This window comes from Acomys minous, assembly GCF_964271855.1.
Source record: "Acomys minous genome assembly, chromosome: 9".
NCBI lineage: Eukaryota > Metazoa > Chordata > Mammalia > Rodentia > Muridae > Acomys > Acomys minous.
The window spans coordinates 101623677-101646362 of record NC_140490.1 but is presented as its reverse complement, the minus strand read 5'-3'; the positions used below and the strand labels follow the sequence as shown (position 1 = coordinate 101646362).

The 22686-nt window shown below is 45.8% G+C and overlaps 2 protein-coding genes across 5 annotated transcripts in view; both read right to left on the bottom strand.

The window, feature by feature from the left end:
• POC1B (POC1 centriolar protein B) overlaps window positions 1-11646 on the bottom strand; it is a 101680-nt gene extending 90034 nt beyond the window's left edge. Inside the window, exons 1-2 of one of the 4 annotated variants that reach the window (XM_084796163.1) lie at window positions 7731-11646; window positions 6843-6927 (exon numbers count right to left, since the gene is read on the bottom strand). In XM_084796163.1, coding sequence (XP_084652289.1) covers window positions 6843-6927; window positions 7731-7922 — 277 coding nt within the window. In that variant the 5' untranslated portion in view covers window positions 7923-11646. The remainder of the gene's footprint in view (window positions 1-6842; window positions 6928-7730) is intronic. The other 3 variants (XM_084796162.1, XM_084796165.1, XM_084796164.1) reach the window with 3 other exon arrangements.
• GALNT4 (polypeptide N-acetylgalactosaminyltransferase 4) lies at window positions 1506-6605 on the bottom strand. Its single transcript, XM_084796161.1, has one exon. It carries the CDS (start codon window positions 6294-6296, stop codon window positions 4560-4562), a length of 1737 nt encoding a protein of 578 aa, XP_084652287.1. The 5' UTR covers window positions 6297-6605; the 3' UTR covers window positions 1506-4559.
• Window positions 11647-22686: the final 11040 nt, after the last annotated feature.

Sequence of the window (22686 nt, the reverse complement as noted above, 5' to 3'; positions counted from 1 at the left end):
TCTCTTCTTTAGGATGCCTAGAATTTCCCAGCTTCCTTCCTTTCTTTCTTTCTTTCTTTTTTTTTTTTTTAAGATTTTATTTATTTACTTATTATGTATACAGTGCTCTGCCTGCACACACACCTGCAGGTCAGAAGAAGGCATCAAATCACATTATGGATGGTTGTGAGTGACCACGTGGTAGCTGGGAATTGAACTCAGGACCTCTGGAGGAGCAGTCAGTGCTCTTAACCTCTGAGCCATCTTCTCAGCCCCAGCCTCTTTTCTTTTACACAAGTCATTTTTAAGTTGAGATATAATTCACATACCATAAGCGCTACCCTTACTATCCAACTCAGTATTTGCACCAAGTGGAATCACTCACTCAGTCCAGAACATTGTCATGACATTACTTTTCTTCCCTCCAGCCAAGAAAAGAAAAAGTCTCCATTAGCAACCATTTTCTGTTCCTCCCTCTCCAAAGCCCTGGCAACCATGAATGTAATGCATACAGTGTGTTCAGTCTTCCTTTTTACATTCATGAGACTGAAACCCAGAGACACAACCTGATTTGCAAAGCTAAGAGTTAGCAGGGCGTGGTGGTGCACACCTTTAGTCCCAGCTCTGTGGAGGCAGAGGCAGGTGGACCTCTGTGAGTTCAAGGCCAGCCTGGTCTACAAATTGACTCTAGGACAGCCAAGACTACACAGAGAAACCTGGGGGGAAAAACAAAACAAACAAACAAACAAACAAAAAAGCCCCCAAAAACAGAGCTGACACCCTTTCATTTTGTTGTCAGCTTGACATAATCTAGAGTCACCTGGGAAGAGAGAGCCTCAGCTGAAGGGTTGCAAGTATGCAGGGCATTTGTTAGGAGGTGGAGCAAGAGGAACAGAAGTTCAAAGTCATCCTTGGCTGCCTGGCAAGTCTGAGGACAATCTAAGATTCATGGGACCTGTCTCAAAAGAAAACACAATCACTCGTGCTCCTGGTGGAAAGGGACGGCACACTATGGGCAAGGAAGAGTGAGGCTGCAAGGGTTAGGGGACACGTTTTTCTTCTCAGCCCAAGACTTTGAAGGGAGGAGTGTCCATGTGCCCAGGAACTACTTGTTTCCCTGAATAGTCACAAAATGGGTCCCAGAGATGCTTATCACTACCAGCTTGTTCATCTGTAATTAATGTATCATAGTGACGACACCACTTCCTTACTGGCTAATGGCATCTTACACAGTCAGCAGGAAGCCTGACTTTTTTATACCTTGTCTGAACCTTCAAGTAAGGAAAATAATCATGTTAATGTAACTATCATACCACCATCATAAATGCATAGATAGGAATATTAATCCTATAGGCTAAAGTCATCAGAAAACCCCTTGCAAAAATAACTAGGCATACCTTTTATTGCATATCTTCATCAACATTACAAAAGCCATTAACAAAAAGAAAGTTACTGCTCAAAAGACTGCAGTCTGAGCCTCAGCTTTATGCTCATTCAAAAATATCATTAAAACAAGAATTCCAAAAGACAAGTCAAATCTAAATTTTATTCATTAAAACTGAGACAATAAAATAACTAAGAGCATACAACTCGAAAATAAATCTGTCTTTTGCCGGGAACATTTCAATCTGCTAACATCAAAACACAAAGAAGAGCCTGCTATTGGGTGAGTAAACACACTTTCCCTTACAAACTAGGTATTTAAAGTTATAGAAATCCTCCTGATGACTATATTATCATTGTTTAAATAAAAACTGCTAAAATGCTGATGTAGAAAACCTAGTCATAGGATTGGTCAGTAAACAACAAAATGAAAAATCCTTGCTCATCAAATATTTTCTTAACATTTAAACATGGAAACTCATTTACAAGGTAGACCCTTAACTGTTTACAGCAACATAGAAAACTTGGGTAAGTGAAAAAAAGATTGGAGATAAGTAAAGGAATACTTGCATGTTTCATTGTGGTACACTTTTGGAATGAAATTGGACTCTGCCTGCATATAACACACAACTCCAGTTTCCTTTGCTATGTTTCTATTCTGAGTTTCATTCTTCTGAATTATGGATATAAATAAATTACCAGCCTAAAAAGGGCTGACGAGTCATAACCACTTATATAGAGAAAAGAGTAAACACAGAATTAAATACTCTAGTCTTAAAAGCCTGCTCTCTTTTGATAGGGGCATCAAGATACTAAATAAAAGTAATTTGATTACTGTTACTAAGTAACAGTAACAAGTTCCAAATTGTATCCATTTTAATTCTCTCATAGGATAGGGGGCTGACCAGAACAAAAAGACAAAAAGAAACATTTTGCAAAAAAAAAGTTAAAAAAAGAAAAGTTTTCAAGAGGACATGGGTAAGGCCAGAGTGTACTTCTGAGTTTTCTTCTGGATGAACATTTTATATATTTTCCTTTAAACAACAACAACAACAAAACAACAACAACAAAAACAGGGCCAAGCATTGCCCATGGAATCTAGACACATCTTCAATAAACTTCAAGGTCATTGGATAGCTTACAGAAAAGTAGTAACAGGTTTTCTTCCTAAGAGCCAATGACGAACAAAACAGTCACAAGTACACACAAACTTTAATGTTTTGAAATGGTCACCCTAAACAATTTACTTAAATTCAGAATTTACAAAGTTCTCTCTCTCCATCCAAGCTCTCAGGTGAAGACCAGAACAAGTTTTTTATGAAGTCCTGTTGGCTCATTTTCTATGGAAGATGCATTTTTCACTTCACTAAGACTCACTCCTAAAATTGGTCTGTGATTTCTGAATAAAATGTTAGTAAGAAACCAGTTTTAAAAAAAAAGTCTTAAAACATGTTTACTTCTGAAATAACTTAGTTTGGGAAATATTTATACTCTAAGTCAAAGAATTACTTTGAAAGTTTACAAAAGTTAAAAAAGCAAAAGCAGTTCAACAACTGTCAAAATAAAACGACTATAAGACTAACTATAATAACATCACTGCGAAACCTAGCATCTTCAAATCTGAACACGGCCCAGCTGCTCAGCAGTACCTATGCTAAAAGGAAAGACACCAACGTGTTCTTAGGAATCGCACGGTGCATGAGAGGAGGATTGCACAACTGACCTTCAGATGGAGAGGGATCCTCAAGAAACAAGCCAGCAATTCAGAAGGGGAAACTGAGGCCCAAGCAAGATAAGCAACTCAACAGAGGTCATCCTTCCACTGAGCTATTTATTCAACTCACAGTAAGGGCTGCTCAAAGGCCAGGCTATCAGGTGATGACAGTGAGCTCAAAGGCAGCCACCAACAATCACCAGGATGCCCCCCCCCCCCTTGTAATTGTAAGAAAAATCCTCCAAATGCCCAAGTCAGCAAGAACTCTTGAGGGAATCGGACAATCTTTGCAGAACTGGGCCCACTTTCAGTTTCACACATTTCAGTAAACACATCTGGGGTCGGCTTCAGAGAGGCCTCAACTGTGTTTACTTTGAATGATTAAGCATTAACAAAGGCAGGCGCAGTATTCTGAATGGGTCTCCTTCTCGTACTAGTGTATTCATCACTTAAGGCTGTGGGACCAGAAAATGCCCTGCACTCACAAGTCAGTTCCCAGAGGGCAGGTACCGAGCAGTGAAGTGAGGTATCGACGTACAGATCAGTCAGTTCAGTCCCGAGGAACGGAATGCAAATGTCTCACCATCTCATTTTGACAGAAGTCTAGTTTTCTGAGATATCTGTCAGAAAAGACCCCCCAAACCATGTGTGGTGGCACACACCTGTAACCCCAATACTTGAGAGGTGCAAGCAAGACTTGGAAGTTCAAGGTCAGCCTGGGATGCCTAAGATCTGTCACAAAAAATGATCTCCAAACTTGCATTCAGACCAATACCCTCTTCCAATGAAACATCTACAGACCTCAGGCCTTTTTTTTTTTTCTTTCCAGATCACATTTCTCTAACTTTTATTTCATCAAAGACAAATGTAAAGACCTCAAATTTAATGTGCTGACTAAAAAAATTCAAATCTTATGTAATCAATAGTAATAATAGCTCTAACTACACATTCACAAGTTTTGATTCAAAAAATAAACAAAAAATTAAAAATTAAAAAAAAAAAAGGACATGTAATGAATTTCCAGATCAGCATGAACCATACCCCACTTTGCTTGGACTCTTATACTCTTTGCTATTAAAGCTTGCACTTAGGTGTGCTTTTCCTGGTGCTGTGGATCAGACTCAGGCTCGTGTGCACACCAGGCAAGTGGCCTACTGCTGAGCTACACTCACAGCCCGCACTTAAGTGTCTTGTGCACGTCATTTCACAGCAGCTTTCTTGAAAGAGAAGTCGGAGACCATTATCGACCAAGCTTTTCAATAAAACAAGCCATGAGGAAAAAAAAAAGGCACTTTGAGATGTCGAGCAGCAGGTGTTTCTGGGCACCCAGTTTCAGAGTGAGATCCCAAAGAAACCCCGGCTTTGCAGCATTCTTACAGACAGCTGCTGGGTGACTTCGGGTAAAATAACAATCACCTCCGAGGCACTTTGATTGTCCAGAGCCCACAGTCACCTCCCGAAGAAAAAGTGCTGTTCTGTTTGTCTATTTCTCAAACCTCCAGATCTGATTTTTATCAAGGGCGTCACAAGTCTTCATCTGTACACTAGGGCGGCCTTCAGATGTCCGGTAAGCACTGAGGCACAGTCCTGTGTGAGGGTGAAAAATAGTTCCATCTTCCTTGAAATGCCAAATGATGTTTACTGGGACCGGGAGCCCATCTTTGGGACAGTTTTGCATCCCTACATAATCCTTTTGTTCAGGGACCTCTGCACATAATTCAGTCACAGAATTAAATCTGATTTCTTTGTTTGAAGTGTATTCAAAGAATTGATTGCCTCCTTGGCCGTGACATCCAAACAATGACAGGTTGGCACCTGTGGGGTTGTTGTCAGGAGCATTATAATCTAAGCACTCGGAAGAGATGCCCATACTGTGGATCGCTCCATGCCAGCCGGGTCTGTCCTCCGGGACGTGTAAGTTAGAAAACACGTTTTTCAGATACCAGTCAAAGCTCTGACACTTGAGCCGTTCCCTGAGCAGCTTCCTTTCAGAAATATCACCGTAGGCCTCTTTCCTCGCTGGAGGGTTTCGGTTATAGAAATGTTCCTTGTATTCATCCATCCATACCTCGGCTGCCCTAGCGGTGTTCTGTAGGAAGTTGGGGCGAGCATATGGCGCCCGCTTGGGAAACACGTGGCCCACGTGCGAGCATGGGTGGATCTCCAGTTTGCCACCACACTGCCAAACCCGGAAAGACAGCTCAAGGTTTTCGCCCCCCCACACTTCCATGCCAGTGTCATACGTTCCCAGGTACTGAAAATACTTCTTGCTGACAGCAAACAGCCCTCCTGCCATGGTGGGTGACCTGATGGGGTCAATTCGTGATGTCCGCCTGTCTCTTTCATGTTTGGGGACGGAATGCCACTGGAATGTTAGCCGCCAGTCAAACCCACCAATCATGGGCTCCCCAGTCTGCATGTAGAATTCAAAAGTATTCCAGTCAATAGTATCAATAACAGGGCACACGATGGCCGTCTCATCTCTACTAATCCTCTCCAAGAGTGGTTCCAACCAACCAGTGTTACACTCACAGTGACAATCCAGGAAAGTGAGGACGTCCCCGGTGGCAAAAGTGGCCCCGATCAGGCGGGCCCGGACCAGCCCCTCTCTCTTATTGGTTCTAATCAAGCGAACTCTTTCGAGGTTGCTGATGTAAGCTTCAAGTTGCGCCTTCAAATAAACTCTGTCACTCAGGTCATCCACCAAGATGATCTCCTTCAAAAGCACCGCAGGAGAAGTTTCTAGAACACTGTGAATGGTCCGAAGCAGAGTGGACCAGGCTTCGTTATAGAAGGCGATGATAACGGAGGTGGTAGGAAGCGACCTGTAGTGGAACTTCTTGGATTTACACTCATACATTCTTTTATCCTCTATGTGGCGGTGCAGGGAGATCCTGTCACTGAGGTAAATGTTGATGGCGTATCTCTCAATGAGTTCTCCTTGCTGCTTCAGTTCATCCTCGTTGAGCTGGAGTTTGCTTGCTCTCCCCCATTCGCCAAGGGCATGGGAATCCGCAGGGGGCTTTCTATAAACAGGCTGAGACAAATCCTCTTCCCTGGTCTCAAGGTCTGAGAGCCGCCTTGGCCCCAGCTCCCTGGCATGGCCGGCTCCTGAGGAAGCGTACAAAGTGGAAACCGAGAGCTCCACTAGCATATAAGCCAGTGTTAAAAGTGCCAGCAGCAGGCAGCTCTTGCCTGCCCAGGTCCACCTCACGGCCATCCGGATCCTCACCGGTCGTGCGTAGTAGCCGCCGCCACCACCGAGGCAGCACACCGGGGAAGTGCTGCGGAGCCTGCAGCTGGAGTTCCCCGCTCAGGTAGGGGCGAATTTCCGAGCAGGTCCCTCCTTTCATGTAGGCGCTCGGCTCCTTCCTTCCCGGCCACCGGAGTTTCCCAGGGGTCACTTGAGACCCCCCGCCTCGCTCCTCGGCCTCCGGTGCAGCTCAACTAGTCGGTCCCCACTTCCTCCTGCTCGCCTCAGAACTTTTCACAAACTCTCCAGCCAATACTCCACCCTCCCCGAGGCCGATCACAAACCCCTCCCCTTCCCACTTACTCCTCCTGGTGGTTAGAACACGAAAGTTGTCTGTCAGGCCCAGATTAGTAGCACCGGTGCAGAGAGGCCCGGCGCACCCCATTGCGCCTGGCTCCCTCAGATAGGGATGAAGGCTTTCAGCCAAGTGAGGTTTGGTTGCTCTCACAAAAGGAGAGTTTAAGAAAAAGAAAAAGAAAAAAAAATGGAACAAAAGAAAAGAAAAAAACTTACCAAGTTGTTTGCAGTTAGGGCTGAAGTCCACGGAGGTGATCGCAGCTTTGTGGCCTTTAAAATCACGTTCCAGAACCGGGTCCGCCTAGGAACGGAAAGTTGTCAAGTTTGAAAGCAGGTACAGAATTCGAACTCTCCGAGGTCACCATTGCCTGTCCCCAGGGCCGAAGAGAACATCGAAAGAGGCGCCGGAATCTCTTCCCGGCAGCAAGGCTCTGGCGCTGCCCCTGCCCCTTAGCCGGAGGGGATCCCAGCCAGAGGAGGGGCCCCCAGCCCCAGGGGACCCCAGGCGAAGGAGCCTCCAGCTGCAGGGGACCCCAGGCGGAGAAGCCTCTAGCTGCAGGGGACCCCAGGCGGAGAAGCCTCCAGCCCCAGGGGACCCCAGGCGGAGAAGCCTCCAGCCGCAGGGGACCCCAGGCGGAGAAGCCTCCAGCCGCAGGGGACCCCAGCCGGAGGAGCCCCCAGCTGCAGGGGACCCCAGCCGGAGGAGCCCCCAGCCGCAGGGGACCCCAGCCAGAGAAGCCTCCAGCCGCAGGGGACCCCAAACGAAGGAGCCCCCAGCAGGAGTACCCTCCTGCCGGAGAAACCCCCAGCTGGAGGAGCCCCCAGCCTGGAGGGGACCCCAGCCGGAGGAGCCGCCAGCCGGAGGGGACCCAGCAGGAGGAACCCCCCAGCCGGAGGAACCCCTAGCCCAGGCTCCAGATCGAGGCGCCGAGGGACCCGCCCACCGCGCCTAGCGGCAGGTGGCACTGCACAGCTTCCCGCGCCCTTTAAACCTCCCAGGTGATTCTGACGCAGGCACGCCGCGGAAGCCAGCCGGAAAGTCGGGGATCCCGGAGCCGGCCTCCGTTCAGCCCTGAGCGCCAGGATCGCGGCAGAAGCGCCCACCTGCCCAACTTGGGCACGTTGCTCCCGCTGCGCGGAGCTGAGCGAACCGCCGAGCTCCCAGGGTGGTGGTTGTCCACACTTGCCTCCGCGACCTGCCGGGCTATGCGTGGTCCCTCCACCCCGCCAACCTGGCCCGACCACCGTGGGGTCGGCTCTGCCAGCGGCGGGGGATCTTACCCGGACAGAGGCCATGTGGGGGAGCGGTCGGCGCCCCGGGCCTGCCGGAGCCAGGGAGGGGCGGGGATGAGAGGGAGAGGGGGAGGGGGGACCGTGCGGCTCCCGGAACCGTCAGCCCCGAGTGCCTGCGCCTCCCGGTCACTACAACAACGGCGGCCCAATCAAAACCCGCGCTCCAGGCGTGGCCAGACGAGCCCCGAGACGCCACCCGCGCAGCGCACAGCTGACGGTCTGGCGGGAGCGCGCCGCGGGGGGGTCTACCGCACCCAAGCAGCGCAGCCCGCGCGCTTCAGATGTAGCGGACTCCCGGGTTGGTGCGGGGGAGCCGGTGGTAACCTGGGAAGAAATGTAATCGGTGGTGGCGGTACGGATGGGAGCCCGTGATCGATGCAATCAGAGTTCTATTACACCTTAAAGAGACCGCGCCCAAATCTGCTACACGTTGTGAAGACCAGAGGGACCCTTGATGAGCAGTCAAGCATGTTTCTTTAACAGTGCATTCAGAGGCACTAAGTTCCTGGCGAAAGATTTAATTTTGTTTAGTTCCTGCTTTCCCACGTGGTATAGATACAAGTGCTGGCAGCACGTGATGGATGAACATTTTACTCAAATGTTCACCCCGTTTTTATTTATTTGTTGTATGTTCTATTCGCGTCCGCTCATTTGCATATTGCTTCGTTAAACTCACACTTATTTGAAGTCGTCCGAAGACTTGGAAACATGCTTTAAAGTTACTCCGCCATATGGTTACTATAACGGTTTCCACTGTAGGCTTTCTTACACATAGTAACGTTTGTGCTTCAGCAACACGAGGTTGGTAAAGCTACAAAATGTTGTCCATGGCAGTCTATAAAAGGGAGGCCACATCTAGATGGTTCTTCGGAGCCCTTGACAAGAAAAGAAACGACAGCAATAAACTCTGACCTGAAGCCTAAAGGCCTCAGCTGAAAATTATGTATGGAGCAAACATTCTTGGCAACCAAGTGTCATGATAACTAGTAAGATACACGTTCCATGTAAATGAAAGGTGTCTTAATTACAGGTTCTTAACTGGCTGTATAGTGATTGCATTAAGTCGTAACCACTATGTAGCAATTAGGTGAACAGAGACTGACTGCAGTACAGTATTAGTTTGACACATGCGCGGTTGTTAAATATCTGTTGTATGTTTGACCCCAAGGGCTAAGCTTTGTTGTAAACAAAACAACCCCCCAAAGGCCAACGTATTTTTCCTGTCCTTAAGGACTTGCCATTCTAGGACTGGGATGTAGCTCGGTTGGAGAGTGCTTGCTTAGCATGAACTAAACCCTTGCTTCTGTTCCTAGCACCGCATCAACCCAAACTGGCACCAGTAACTATAGCAACCGGGGAGTTAAGCGGTAGGAAGAACAGAAACTCAAGGTCGTCCTTGGCTACGTTGTGAGTTTGGTGCCAGCTTGGGCTAAAGGGACTCGTTTAACCAACTAACAAAGGCAAACAACAACAAGAACCTGTCCATACTTCTAGCTTGAGGAGTCTTTAGTATTTTTTAGTATGTTTGATACTGAGTGAGAGGGAATCGGTTGCCAGAGATGCTGATTCAGCATAGATGAGGCAGAACCTAAAGCCCTACAGATACACCAGACTCCTTAGGTGCTTGCATCGGGAGTCTTGGCTGTCTGTGTGCGTGAAAAATGTTGCCCTAATAGAGGGAATGATATGTTAAGAGTTTGTTTGTGACGGAGGGCAGCGATGTAGTTCAGGGATAGGACAGCTTGTTAACATATATAAGAACATGGATTTGATCCCAGCACTCGTGCACACAGAGCCAGTCCCCACTCTCATGTATGTGGGGGTTGGGGATAGGATGCGAATTGGTACCAGTGACCTGTGACTTTTGCCATTCTGTGGTTCACTTCTTCAAAATGTGTAATGTTAGATGCTGATCAGAAAGTAAAGATGGCATTGTGGGAAACAATCCTGGCAACTACTCAGAAATTAAACTGTACTGAAGATTCAGCAATACAGTGAGCAAATGTCTGCAGTCACCAAAATTTATAGCAGCATTATAATCTGCAGCCAGAATCTAGAAACCAGAAACAATTAAGTATGCAAGAGATGAGTAAGTAATAGAAATATTTATACATGAAATAAATATTATTTGGCCATGAAAGCAAAAGTAAATTTTGGTATATGCAAACTCTGTGATAGCTGCAAGCAAGTAAATAACACACACACACACACACACACACACACACACACACATTGTGTGATTAGAGTCCCATTAGATTGGCAGAATAAGCAGGTGCTTGTTTCTTGCATATTTGATCACAGTAAAATACTCTAATATTAGAAGCAGGAGAAACCAAGGCTCCAGGATCTTTCATAGCTGTGTCTTGGGCACAGAAGATTAAATTGAAGGTGGTTGGAGAGATTAACTGAAAGGAAAAGATGACACAAGTCTAAGATGTTTTTCTACTTGTTTAAATATTATTTTTAAAACTTTTTTATTATTTAATTAATTTATTCAGATTACATCTCAATTGTTATCCCATCACTTGCATCCTCCTGTTCCTCCCTCCCTTCCACTTTCACCTTATTCCCCTCCCCTAGGTGATGGGGGCGCTTTCAGCAAATATGGCCATTTGGACCCCCTGTGTTCTGCTTAACAAATCCTCTCCTGCTCCCTCCCTTTCGGTGACCTCTCGGAGAACTCTCCAGGAGACCTCCTGTCTTCAGCTTCCTCAATAACCAGATATAGATCTGTTTCACCTAGGTTAGCTCCGGTCCTGCTGTCCCACGCTTCTTGGAAACTGCCAGCCCAGGGCTACCTGACCATGAAGGGAACGTTGTGTGGTATGCAGCAGTAGGGGGGTCTGGACACCTAGGTCTATGACCAAGGGCGACCTCCTCCCCCACTATATGGTCACCGCCTATCAGGTCTCATCCTGGTAGCCTGCTTATCCTTTCTCTGAGTGCCACCAGGCCTCCCCAGCAAGAGGAAGTGTTCAAATATGGGATACCAGAGTTCATGTCAGAGCCAGCCCCAGCTCTCCACACAACTGTAGAGAATGTGCTGTCCATCGGCTAGGTCAGAGTAGGGGTTCAATGTTTACTGTATGTATTGTTCTTAGTTGGTGCAGTAATTTGAGCAGAGCCACCTGGGGCCAGATTGAATACTATTTTTGAAATCTTCAATTATCACAAAGAAATTATTTTAAAGATAGGTAAACCAGAAAGCTAGGAGACAAAGCAAGTTATTTATGGAAGCACCTGTATTTATCACTGTAAACATCCCTGTATCTATAGTAGATACTCCACAGCTTACTGAGTTCGTTTTGTATCAGTCCTGAATTGCCATAATATTGCTGCGTAACAACTGTAAGGGTCATTGGCGTACACAACAGGACTGTTATTTAGTTCATTAGTAAACAAGACATACTTAAAATAGATGAAGAGATAGGCCCTAGGGTATAGGCTGCTACTGTTACTTTACTAAATGCTCGTGTTGTGAAAGTGTCTTCAAAGTATTTATGTTTATGCCCTTAAGCCTGGTCTGCTTGCTCTCAGCTTGGTCAGGGAAGTGGCTTTTTTGCAGTCAGCAGCAGCCAATGCCGAGACTTGTCAGCGCCAAGAATAAGAGGCTATGAGTGCTTAGTCCTAAACAGAACATCCTTATCACACCCCGCGCCGCCCCAAGTATTCAGGAATATCGCAACAGAGGAGCCAGAGGATAAAGATAAAGAGTGCTCTCAAGTGCTGCCTTTCGCCCCCCCCCCCAAAAAAAAACCCTGGGCTACTGCGCATGCTCAGCAGCTGTCATTAACCCACACAGAATCAAGCTGCCCCAAATTCTAGCATAGATGTAGGTGGTGCTCTCGAGACCCCACGCCCAAAATGAGGAGCTATTGGCAATTGGTAGCTACAGGGAAAGGGGGAGGGGGGGGTCACTCTAGCCACTCAGTTGGTTTCCCATGCTCCTAACAACCCTCTTCTGACTGTAGAGTCCTGAGGTCTCTAGTGTGATTGCAAGGGCCTGGTTTGTTTGTTTGTTTGTTTGTTTGTTTTGGATTAGGACCTCCCCATTAGCTTGAAATTCCAGGTTCTCTATTTTCTGTCTCCCAAATGTTGGAATAGCAGATAATGTGCCTTGTGATTGCACGTATATTGTAAATATACAAAAAGTCGTGTCATCAGAGACTGGCATGGTGGCTCAGAGTGTAAAGGCACTTGCTGCCACGCTTGACAGCCTGAGCGGAAGGAGAACCAACCCTTCGGTTGTCCTCTGCCCTCCACGTGACCTTCATGACAGGTTCATTTACTCCCCCCCCCCCGCCCCCGCCCAGTAAAAAATTTTAAATTGCGTACTAGCCAAGGTTTTAATAAGGTTCACAGAGATAAAGGAGTAAACTTTCACTCCCATTCATCCCACGGCCCTCGTTTGTTGCTCTAAGCTGTCCCTCCTGTGGCCCTTTTCATCTTTGCTTTTCTCTTCCTACCCTTCCTGCCAGCAGCAAAAGCTCATAGGTAGACTCGGGGAAACACAGCCAAAGACGAGAGAGAGTGTTTTCTACCCTCAAACCTGCGTGAGTTCACGTAACCCGCTTGCTACAGTGATTATTTTGCACTTCACAAAATGTCCATTTTAGCATCAGCCTGGAAGTAGCCACAGGCAGAGCAGATCGATATTTGTAACCCTACAAGGCATCACGGGAGACCGCGTATTAGGCAGGGCAAAGTAGCCTTTATCCGGCTCCTCGTTTCCAAGCCTTCCCTCAGAATCGATAGTAAACGTGTTTGTTTTCAGTGTGGCTCATTCCTAGGTTAATGGTGTTCCACTTTGGACATTCAGGCACTTAAGTGGTGCCACCTAGTGTTCACATTGTTGCATGACGCTTGCATTAAACAGCTGTTTATGGGCAGTGGTGCTGTTTTCTTGATACAGATGCTCCCCCAAACTGTGGGAGACTACCTAGACAGGGAGAGCACGAGCTCAGTGCCAATGAGTGAATCACTGGCCACATTTTGGAAGACTGAGAATGATCTGCTTCAGTCAACACAGCGCCTGGAAGCCTTACCAACCGTATCCGCATATGCATTCCTGTCTTCTACTCTGTCCCTCTGACTCCTGCCTCAGAGGTGACTAAATGCTCTGGATTAGACAGGTTGGCATCCTCTGTTTCCTAGAGTATTTCCATTGTCTTAACATTCTAGGCTTTCTCTTTCTGTCTATCTTGTTTACTGATGACAGATGCATCAGTGCAGCTGGCCAAAAGGACAGATTTCCTGAAGCCACGCCTCCCCACTCCCAACCAGAGGTTTTGATAGTGAAAGTCTAGTGGGATTCACAGAAGTCTACATGTTGGAAAGCGATTAGTTGCATTGCCATTCGGGAACTCTGCGTACTGGGGTATGAGTCTTTAAAAACCACTCAAGCCAAGTCCCTTTTTTTTTTCTCTCTCTGTTTAACCACATATACCCTGGGCCCAATACATAAGCCATTGCTACCCAGTATGCACACCCAGACTCTGGAGGCTTCGCTGGGTGCTTCCTGAGCTGAAAATGCTTGTGCCACGCTTTCCAACTCGCACATGAAGAGACTCACTCAGGACCCGTGTGTTTATGTAAGGTGATCTTCCCCCAGCCCCAGCCTAACCCCTCATAATACATAAGCTCTATCCCCATTCCTGTGTGTTGCCTTACTGTGTTATTTATAGCTTCACCAGGCACCGACCATGCTGCCGCACTGTATCTGTGTGATGCTGTGCATCTACCAGCTGCCATTGTAGGGAAGGGCCAGTAAAGACAGAGCTGGGCTGAGTTCACTTTGGTACCACACTGCAGAATCTCAGCCCCTGAACAACAGTAGAGGCCTTAGCATCATTTAAAGAGACAGGCTACAGGAAATGACTAGTGGGAAACCAACCACTGCAAATTTAAATTGTGTAAAGCTGTGAACAGTCCATAGTCATCATTGGAAAGATGCAGGTGCCTATGTGGTGACCATCTTGTTGCCGTGTAGCCTCAGATTTACTGAAGACATTAGACTGCTCTCTGGAAATGTTCTCAGAAAAGATTTTATTGGAGAAGGGGCTTCTTTTTTTTTTTAAGATTTATTTATTATTATGTATACAGTGCCCTGCCTGCAAATACACCTGTAGGCTGGAAGAGGGCATCATATCATATTACAGGTGGTTGTGAACCACCAGGTGGTTGCTGGGAATTGAACTCAGGACCTTTGGAAGAACAGGCAGTGCTCTTAACCACTGATCCATCTCTCCAGCCCCAAGAAGGGGCTTCTTAATAATCATTTTAAAAGTCATGCTTGACAAGGGTTAGCTCATAAACACACAAAGAACGATGGCTGATGAGAAGACACTTCATTTAGGGATGACCAGGTCCTGGAATTTGCATAACTAATGAGTATGCTAAAAAGACCTAGTGGGTTCTAGAATCTTTTTTTTTTTTAAGATGGTTTATTTGTATAGCTCTCACTGTCCAGGAACTCACACTGTAGACCAGGCTGGTCTTGAACTCAAAGACCTGCCTGTCTCTGCTTCCCAAGTGTTGGGATTAAAGGCATGTGCCACCATGCCCAGATTAGAATCTTCTTAACAGTTAGTTCCACAGATTTTCAGAGTTCTACCCTGTTTATAATTCAGTAAGTCTGGAATAAAGCACCCGGTACATTACATTATACCAGTGCAAATCTCCAAGTGGAATGCTTATGCTACAAGTGACCCTACCCTTCCAGTGAAAACCAGTGGGCTAAACAGAAAGTAGGGTAGGGGAAACAAAATAGAATAGCATTTGCCAGGACCAGAAGCAAGTGGGGAGAGGGCATTTAATGGGCACAGGGTTTCAGTCTGTGGAGATTAAACCATACTGTAGGTGGATTGGTGATGCTTGTACAGTGTGATGACACTCTACAGCACCAAAATAGAATCACAGACTTGGTCGAAAATGTTCTATGCCTTTTGCTACCAGAACAAGAGAAGGGGGAACTGGGTGGCGGTGGCACACACCTTTGATCCCAGCCCTGGGAGACAGAGGCAAGGAGTCTTCTGAGTTCAAGACCAACCTGGTCTACAGAGTGAGTTCTAGGACAGCCAGGCCTACACAGAGAAACCTTGTCTTGGAAAACCAGGGGGGAGGGGGACAGAGGGAGGGAAGGACGGATGGAGAGAGACAGAGAAGAGAAAATAAGAGAAGGAGGGAGAGAGGGAGGGAGGGAGCAAGAAAAAAAAAAGAAAAGAGGAGGGGCTGGAGAAATGGCTCAATGGTTCACAGCACTCTGTGCTCTTGCAAAGAACTGGTTCAATCTTTAACACCCCTGTGGTAGTTCACAGCTGCCTGTGACTATGATTCCAGGGGGTCTAATGCCTACTTCTCATATTTGTAGGCACCAGACACACACATGTTACACAAACATACATGCAACAAAACACCCACCCATATAAAATGAAATAAGTACACCCAGCAAGGGGGTGCTATAAAGAACAGACTTGGTTAATGTGTTATTCATAGGATGGATGAATTACAGTGGGGAACAGAGTGAGATTCTGCCCTGCTGGAGCAGTGGAAAGAAAAGAGAGAAAATAATAACAGACATATTTGTGCGTGTGTGAATAGAAATAAAGCTAGGGGCCGTATATTTGCTGTGCTGTCCTTGGTCCTGAACCAATAACACCTCTCTGGAGATGGTTGTCATTTATCCTGCTAAATTGGCACCATTTTATTTGCCAATTTTTAAATTTTCTGTTTTATTTAAAAAGCCTCCATATAGATTATGGTTTTAATATTTGAACACATTGCTAAAGGCATTTTAGCTTTCAAATATCTCAGTAACAATAGTCACATTTTATTTATTTATTTACTTATTTATTTATTTGTTTATTTATTTAGAGACAGGGTTTCTGTGTAACTTTGGCTGTCCTGAACTTGCTTTGTAGACCAGGTTGGCCTTGAACTCACTCAGATCCTCCTGCCTCTGCCTCTGCCTCCTTGAGTGCTGGGATTACTGGTGTGCGCAACCACACCTGAGTCTAGAGCCACATTTTACTTAACCAATCTACTTAAGATATATATATGTATATTCATGTGTGTATGTGCATGTGTGTCTGTCTGTGTGTGTGCACGTATGTGAAAGTCAAAACAACTTGTGAGAATTAGTTTTCTCCCTTGTGTATTCCAGGGATCAAACTCGGGTTATCCAGGCTTGGCAGCAAGTGCCTTTACCCTCTGAGCCATCTTGCTGTACCCAAGTAAAAAAATTTTTCGTGTGTGTGTGTGTGTGTGTGTGTGTGTGTGTGTGTGTTATCAGTTTCAATAGGTTTCTACTAAAGAAATCTTCTCCCTTTTCCCATTAGAAAACCACATAGAAGGAATCTCCTGTGTATTGTATGAATGTAATACCTGTCAGTTAAAAAACTTATGGCCTATAGCTGAGGCAGGAAATAGAAGGTGGGACATCCAGTAGGCAAAAAGGATTCTGGGATAGATCAGGCATGCCAGATTCACCCAGCACGATATGAGGAGGATGGATGTATGGCACCTGAGCAAAGGTAGCCAGCCATGTGACCAAATGTAGTTCAGAATAAATGGATTATTTTAAGTTATGAGCTAGTCAGAGAAGAGCCTAGCTTATTTGTAAAATTATTTTTTACAAGTAAATTATATTTGTAAAAATATTTTGAGTCTCATGAGTCAGTTATTCCAGGAGCTTGGGTTTGAGAGGAAAAATGACAACAAAGTATGCTTGCCTTCCCTTTCCATCCTAATTAAGACAGGACATTGTTACGTTGTTAGTGAGACATCAGTAGGACTTCCCGAATGACTATGTAGAAGACATGGGAGAGAACATGGGATGGGGTGACTGGCAGGTCTTCTTGGAACAACATGTCTAGTTGGGCTTTGTTGTCCCAGGAAGTTTTGCTCCTTTGATGCTTGTCTCCAGAACCATTGGCACAACTCACTTTGTTTTCCTTCTTACATCTCCTCTGAATGCAGGGTTTCAGTCTCTCTCTTTCTACACTTTCTATTTGTATTCAAAAGCTTGTGCCTTCCAGCTTTAAAAAAAATGACAATTCTTCACCTAAGAAGATACATAAATGGCCAATAAGTACACGAGACTACTCCCATCTTATCTCTTAGGGAGATGCAAACCAAAACCACAATGAGCTAATGCCTCTCACCCGCTGGAGGAGTTACCATCACAAAGAGCTGATAACAAAATCTGGTGAGGCCATAGAAAGGCTGATGTGTTCTGATAAGTTCCTTCCGTGGGTAGAAAGTGGTACAGTAACTGTATCTAGGAATGGCATGTCTATGTCCCGAGGAAATGTCTCTAACTTTTGTATAACAGCTGCAGGTCCACAGACTGTGTTCATTGGTTCCTAAAGTAGTCAAGCATTAAAAAAAAAAATCACATAGCATTTAAGTAAGAACTCTCACTCCCAGGTTTCTGTTGGTGACAATCAGACACATCCACCCATCCATCCATCCAGAAGCAGACCCTTGTTCATAGCAGCATTACTCACAATAGTTAGAATCAACTCAAATGTCTTTGAACTTATCAGTAGTAAACAATATGAGGTTCATGCACACATGGGAATACTACCTGGGGAAGAAACAAAGAAGTACTGGTTAATACTACAATGTGAGTAAAGCTTAAGAACATCATGTTAATAAGCTGGTAGCGATATATGATTCCATCCATAGGAAATGTTCAGAATGAGAAAACCACAAAGACAGAAAGTGGGTCGGTGATTGTCCCAGACAAGAGGAGGAAGGAATAGGGAGACACTTTGTGATGGTTATTCTTGGTTATCAGCTTGGCTACATCTGAAAAAAAAAAAAAAAAACACAAAATGGAGCACACCTGTGAGGAATCTTTGCTTAATTTGAAGTGGGAAGATCCACTTCTAATCTGGGTCTTTAATTCAGATCTTTTGAGCTGGGAAAACCCACCTCTGGGCTACATCTGCTGGAAGCCTATATAAAGATACAGGAGAAGGAAGCTTTTGCTCTTTGTCTGCCTGATTTCATCTCATTAGCATTAGAGCCCACTTCTTTAGAGTCTCAGCCCCATGAACTGAGCAACTACTGAATTCTTGGACCTTCCAATCTTGACTAATATACACGTCCAATGAAAAGTGGGCTACCTTCTGGAATGTTGAAAATGTTCCAAAATCATAGGCAGTGCTCTGTCTCTGTCTGTCTGTCTGTCTGTCTGTCTGTCTGTCTCTCTCTCTCTCTCTCTCTCTCTCTCTCTCTCTCTCTATATATATATATATATATATATATATATATATATATATATCCTATAAGTTATATTACTCTAGAGAATCTTGACTAATATACACGTCCAATGAAAAGTGGGCTACCTTCTGGAATGTTGAAAATGTTCCAAAATTCATAGAGATGTTTTTGTATCTTGATGATTGTACTGGAAGCTACTGATTCTAACAGTTAAGGAAATAAAATATGACTTTCTTCAAAATAAGAAAAAATAATCACTGGTTTCTTACCAGAATAAACACACACACACACACACACACACACACACACACACACACAGAGAGAGAGAGAGAGAGAGGGGGGGGGGTTACTTATTAGATCTTACTTATTAATTACTTGGTTTTCAGCTCATGCTGTGTTTGGAAAGAAACGGAACCTCTAAAACAGCAGTTCTCAACCTGCCGGTCTCAACACCCTGGGGAGGTGGCTGAACAACCCTTTCACAGTCCTAAGACCATCAGCAAATACAGATTACAATTCATAACAGTAGCAAAACTACAGTTATGAAGCAGCAACAATAATAATTTTGTGGTTAGGGGTCACCACAGCACGAGGAACCGTATCAAAGGGTCACAGCATTAGGGAGATTGAGAGCCGCTGGTCTAGGAGGTAGGATCTAAGTGTTGCAGTGGTGGAGGGGGTCCTCAAATTGCATTGTGGGACCCTCATCCTTTCCTTTCTCTTGTTCTGCCCATAAAGCTCTCCACCACATGTTCCCCACCACGGTATACCGCCACGTTAGAGCCCCAGATCAACAGAGCCAATTGAGCACACGTTGGGAAGTCCAAAACCATAAGCCAAACCAACGTCTCCCAGTTATAAGTTGGTCTTTTCTTCCTGCAAATGGGCCACACAGTTACATTAGACACCAAACATGAGTGTGACTACACACACACACACACACACACACACACAGAGAGAGAGAGAGAGAGAGAGAGAGAGAGAGAGAGAGAGAGAGAGAGAGAGAGAGAGAGAATTCATTTAGTAGACCCACTAGAGAATGCCACCAACTGCAAGGCACATTGGTGCATTAGGGACTCTTCCTCCGCCCCTCCTCTTTTTTTTTTTAGGTGTCTGTTTAGGTCTCAAGACAGTAGGTGGCCTGTTCTCCAGTTCTGAGAGGAAGGGATGAAACACCAGGCAGGGCTTCCAAGCAAGACACAGCAAACCGATTGCGTTCCATGAGTAGAGTGGAGGAAAGTGACTGCAGTGCTCTGATGATGCAGAGAGATGAAAAAAAGTTGTTTTTTTTTTTTGTTTGTTTGTTTGTTTTAGGTTTGTATGCTGGTTTCTTGTCTGCTACAGCCAGTGTATCTAAACTAGTGTACTTGAAGACACTCCAGTCAGCGGAAGCTCACGTTGAACTCTCTGCAGGCGGAACTGTTTCAAGTCCGCAGCTGCCTGGGAAAACTTAAGATGGTTGAGCCCGGCCTCCAGCAGAGCCACCTTCTTCATGGCTGTAACACTAGAAGAAACCAGCATAGTGCTGGGGACAGCCGTGCCAATGAGGCAGTCCGGCTGAAGGTCAGCAGTTTGCGGGAATAGCGCAGGCAGGGGCAGGGGCTGAGGCAAATGTTCGGATTACAGAGAAATCCACTTAAAAAAAAAAAGATTAGAGGTGACTGAGCACAACAGGCTGGAGGCTTCTCCCCTCCCCCATAAAGCTCGTCAAGACTTCATCTAGTGATCCTTTAACTGAGTCTGAATGAACAAAGGAAGAAAATAATGCAGTAATTGAGTTGGCTTTTTCTTCACAAAGGACCTTATGCACCCCAAGCTGGCCTGGAACTCCCTAAGAAGCCAAGAATGACTCTGAACCCCTGATTCTCCTACCTCAACCTCTCAAGTGTTGGGATTAGAGGTTTGCGGGACTACATTGTACAGTGCCGGAGATGGAACCCAGAGCTTCGAACATTCTAGGCAAGTAAACAGCCATGCAAACTGCGCCCTCACCTGTTTGTTTTGGTAATTGCATCTTATATATGTTTCATCATTGTCCTAGTTAGGGTTTCTGTTGCTGTGAAGAGACACACCATGACCACAGCAACTCTTATACAGGAAAACATTTCACTGGGGCTGGCTTACAGTTTAAAGGTTTAGTCCATTATTGTCATGGCCGGAAGCATGGTGGCATACAGGCAGACATGGTTCTGAAGAGGTGGCTGGAAGTTTTACATCTGGATCTGTAGGCAGCAGGAAGAGAGAAACACAAAACCTGGCCGGAACATTTGAGACCTCAACCCCCCCATGCCCCCAATCTCCCCACTCCCCCACACCCCCTCGCCTCCCCAGTGACTTACTTCCTCCAACAAGGCCATGCCTCCTAATAGTGCCACTCCCTATGTTCTGATGGGGGCCAGTTTTCATTCAAAGCACCACAATCATTAAATTTACTTGGTTAAAAACCAAAAATCCTATCCCAAGCAGACTGCAGTGGTGCACACCTGTAACCCCAGCATTCTGGGAGGCAGAGGCAAGCAGATCTCTGAGTCTGAGGCCAGCCTAGTCTACAAAGCAAGTCCAGACAGCCAAAGATACACAGAGAAACCCTGTCTCAAAAATAAATAAATAAACAAACAAACAAACAAACAAAATCCTATCCCAGACAGACCCGGCTTGCAAGAGAGTTGGGATATAGTTTGATGAAGGGTACAACTCCGCCTCCTATGTCTGCCCCCCTCTTTTCTAGTTTCTTTCTCATACTAGCAGTTTACTTAGTGAAGAGGTGACGCCCAGGGACAGGCGCATCTGTGTGTGTCCCCTCACTTTGGAGAGGACAGCATCACTTCCCATACCCTATAACAAAATGCCGAGCAAAACACCGATGAAGAAATCCCCACAACTAGGGAAAATGTGTGTGGGCTGAATTAGGTATTATTAATTATTCTAGTCACAAAATGTAACCAACCCAAGGTCTTCATAGATGCCAAAGAAAAGGTGAAAACAGCCAAACATATGACGGCTGCTTAATAGCAAAGAAGTCTATCACATAAGCAAAAATGTGGTGCCATGGTTAGGAAGGACTGCTCAGAAGACAAAGCCCTTCAACCAAAGGCTTTAAAATGGAAAGTGACACGGGGCTAGGAAGGGGCCAGAGGGAGAGCAGGTTATGTAGGTGTTGAACACGGGACGCCAGGGCCTGGCTGCTAGGGGCATTCTTGAGAATCTTGTGATATAAACAGCATGCTTGCACTGTGGGAAGTTCAGTAATTGGCTTATTGAGCATGGGGTACCAGGAAGGTAGGAGGGATATAAGACTTAGGTCAAAGAATTTGGATTTAGCCCGGCGGGCATGGTGGCACACACCTTTAATCCCAGCACTTGGGAGGCAGAGGCAGGCGGATTTCTGTGAGTTCGAGGCCAGCCTGGTATACAAGGTGAGTCCAGGACAGACAAGGTTTCACAGAGAAACCCTGTCTCAAAAAAAAAAAAAAAAAAGAATTTACATCCGGTATCAGTAGAACCTGCTTAATCCATGGGCTATTTACAAAGAAAGGTGCAGTTGGGATCAAGGGACACAAAGCTGAGACAGAACATACTCCATGAGGCTAGCCTCATGGAGTCATTTCTGTGCCCAGGGAGCAATCTCAAAGAGCCAGGCATGCTAGAGCATGTGGGTTTGCATGAGAGCATCTGTGGGGTTTGGTTAGAGGAGCTGAGAGAAATAGCATCCTCCAAAGATGCCGCTGTTGTCAATATGGGTGGCTTTTAGTGCTTAAAATCAAGCTAAGGAGTGGAGGGAAAGAAAGCTTCCCAGTGAAGCCTTCACAGTCACCATCCAGAAATACAGAACAAAGCAGAAAGAAGTAGAATATCTTGCAGGACAAAACGAACACAGCACAAGAGGAGGGACAAACATTGGAGGAACCAACAGAACATCAGCACCCATCCTGGAAGTGGTAATGGATCAGAGGTTTGGAGCCCTACTGTCCCCTAGAGGGCGCTCCTAGACTTCACTCCTTCGGGAGGTGGACCCGGAATGCCCACGAGCTCAAGGAAGGAGCCTTTGCCTAGGCGCTATAGCCAGGGAGAGGAAAGGGTTTGGGTCTGGGATTGAGATGGTCCCCCTTTGCACTTAGATTTACCACACTGGGACTGGTGTGTAATAAAGCCAGCTCTAAGTATCTGGTGTCTGCTAAGTTCCTGACTTCCATTAAACACACGTCATTGAGATACGTACAAAACCGTTGTATTACAGAGATAAAGAGAGCCTGAATTCAAACCGCTCACATATGGCTGCTCCCTGCACTGTTTTGTTCCCATACTACTGGGTTAGTCAGCTGAGTCAAAGACTTCCTCTTCTTCAAGGGTTTAACAAAGTCAACGGAGGATCTATAGAAAGTACATATCATAGAAAAAAAATGTACAAAGAACCCAGAACACTGGCCAGAGCCTGATTGCTCATGGTGCAGAGGCATGCGCTGCATCTCTTCTGACACACTGACAGTCTTTGGAGCTCTTGTAGCAGGTAGGGAGCAAGAGCATCCAAATCAGGGGCCTA

Coding starts and splice junctions, on each gene's coding strand:
- GALNT4 (XM_084796161.1), bottom strand. CDS start 6,296: ATGGCCGTGAGGTGGACCTGGGCAGGCAAGAGCTGCCTGCTGCTGGCA.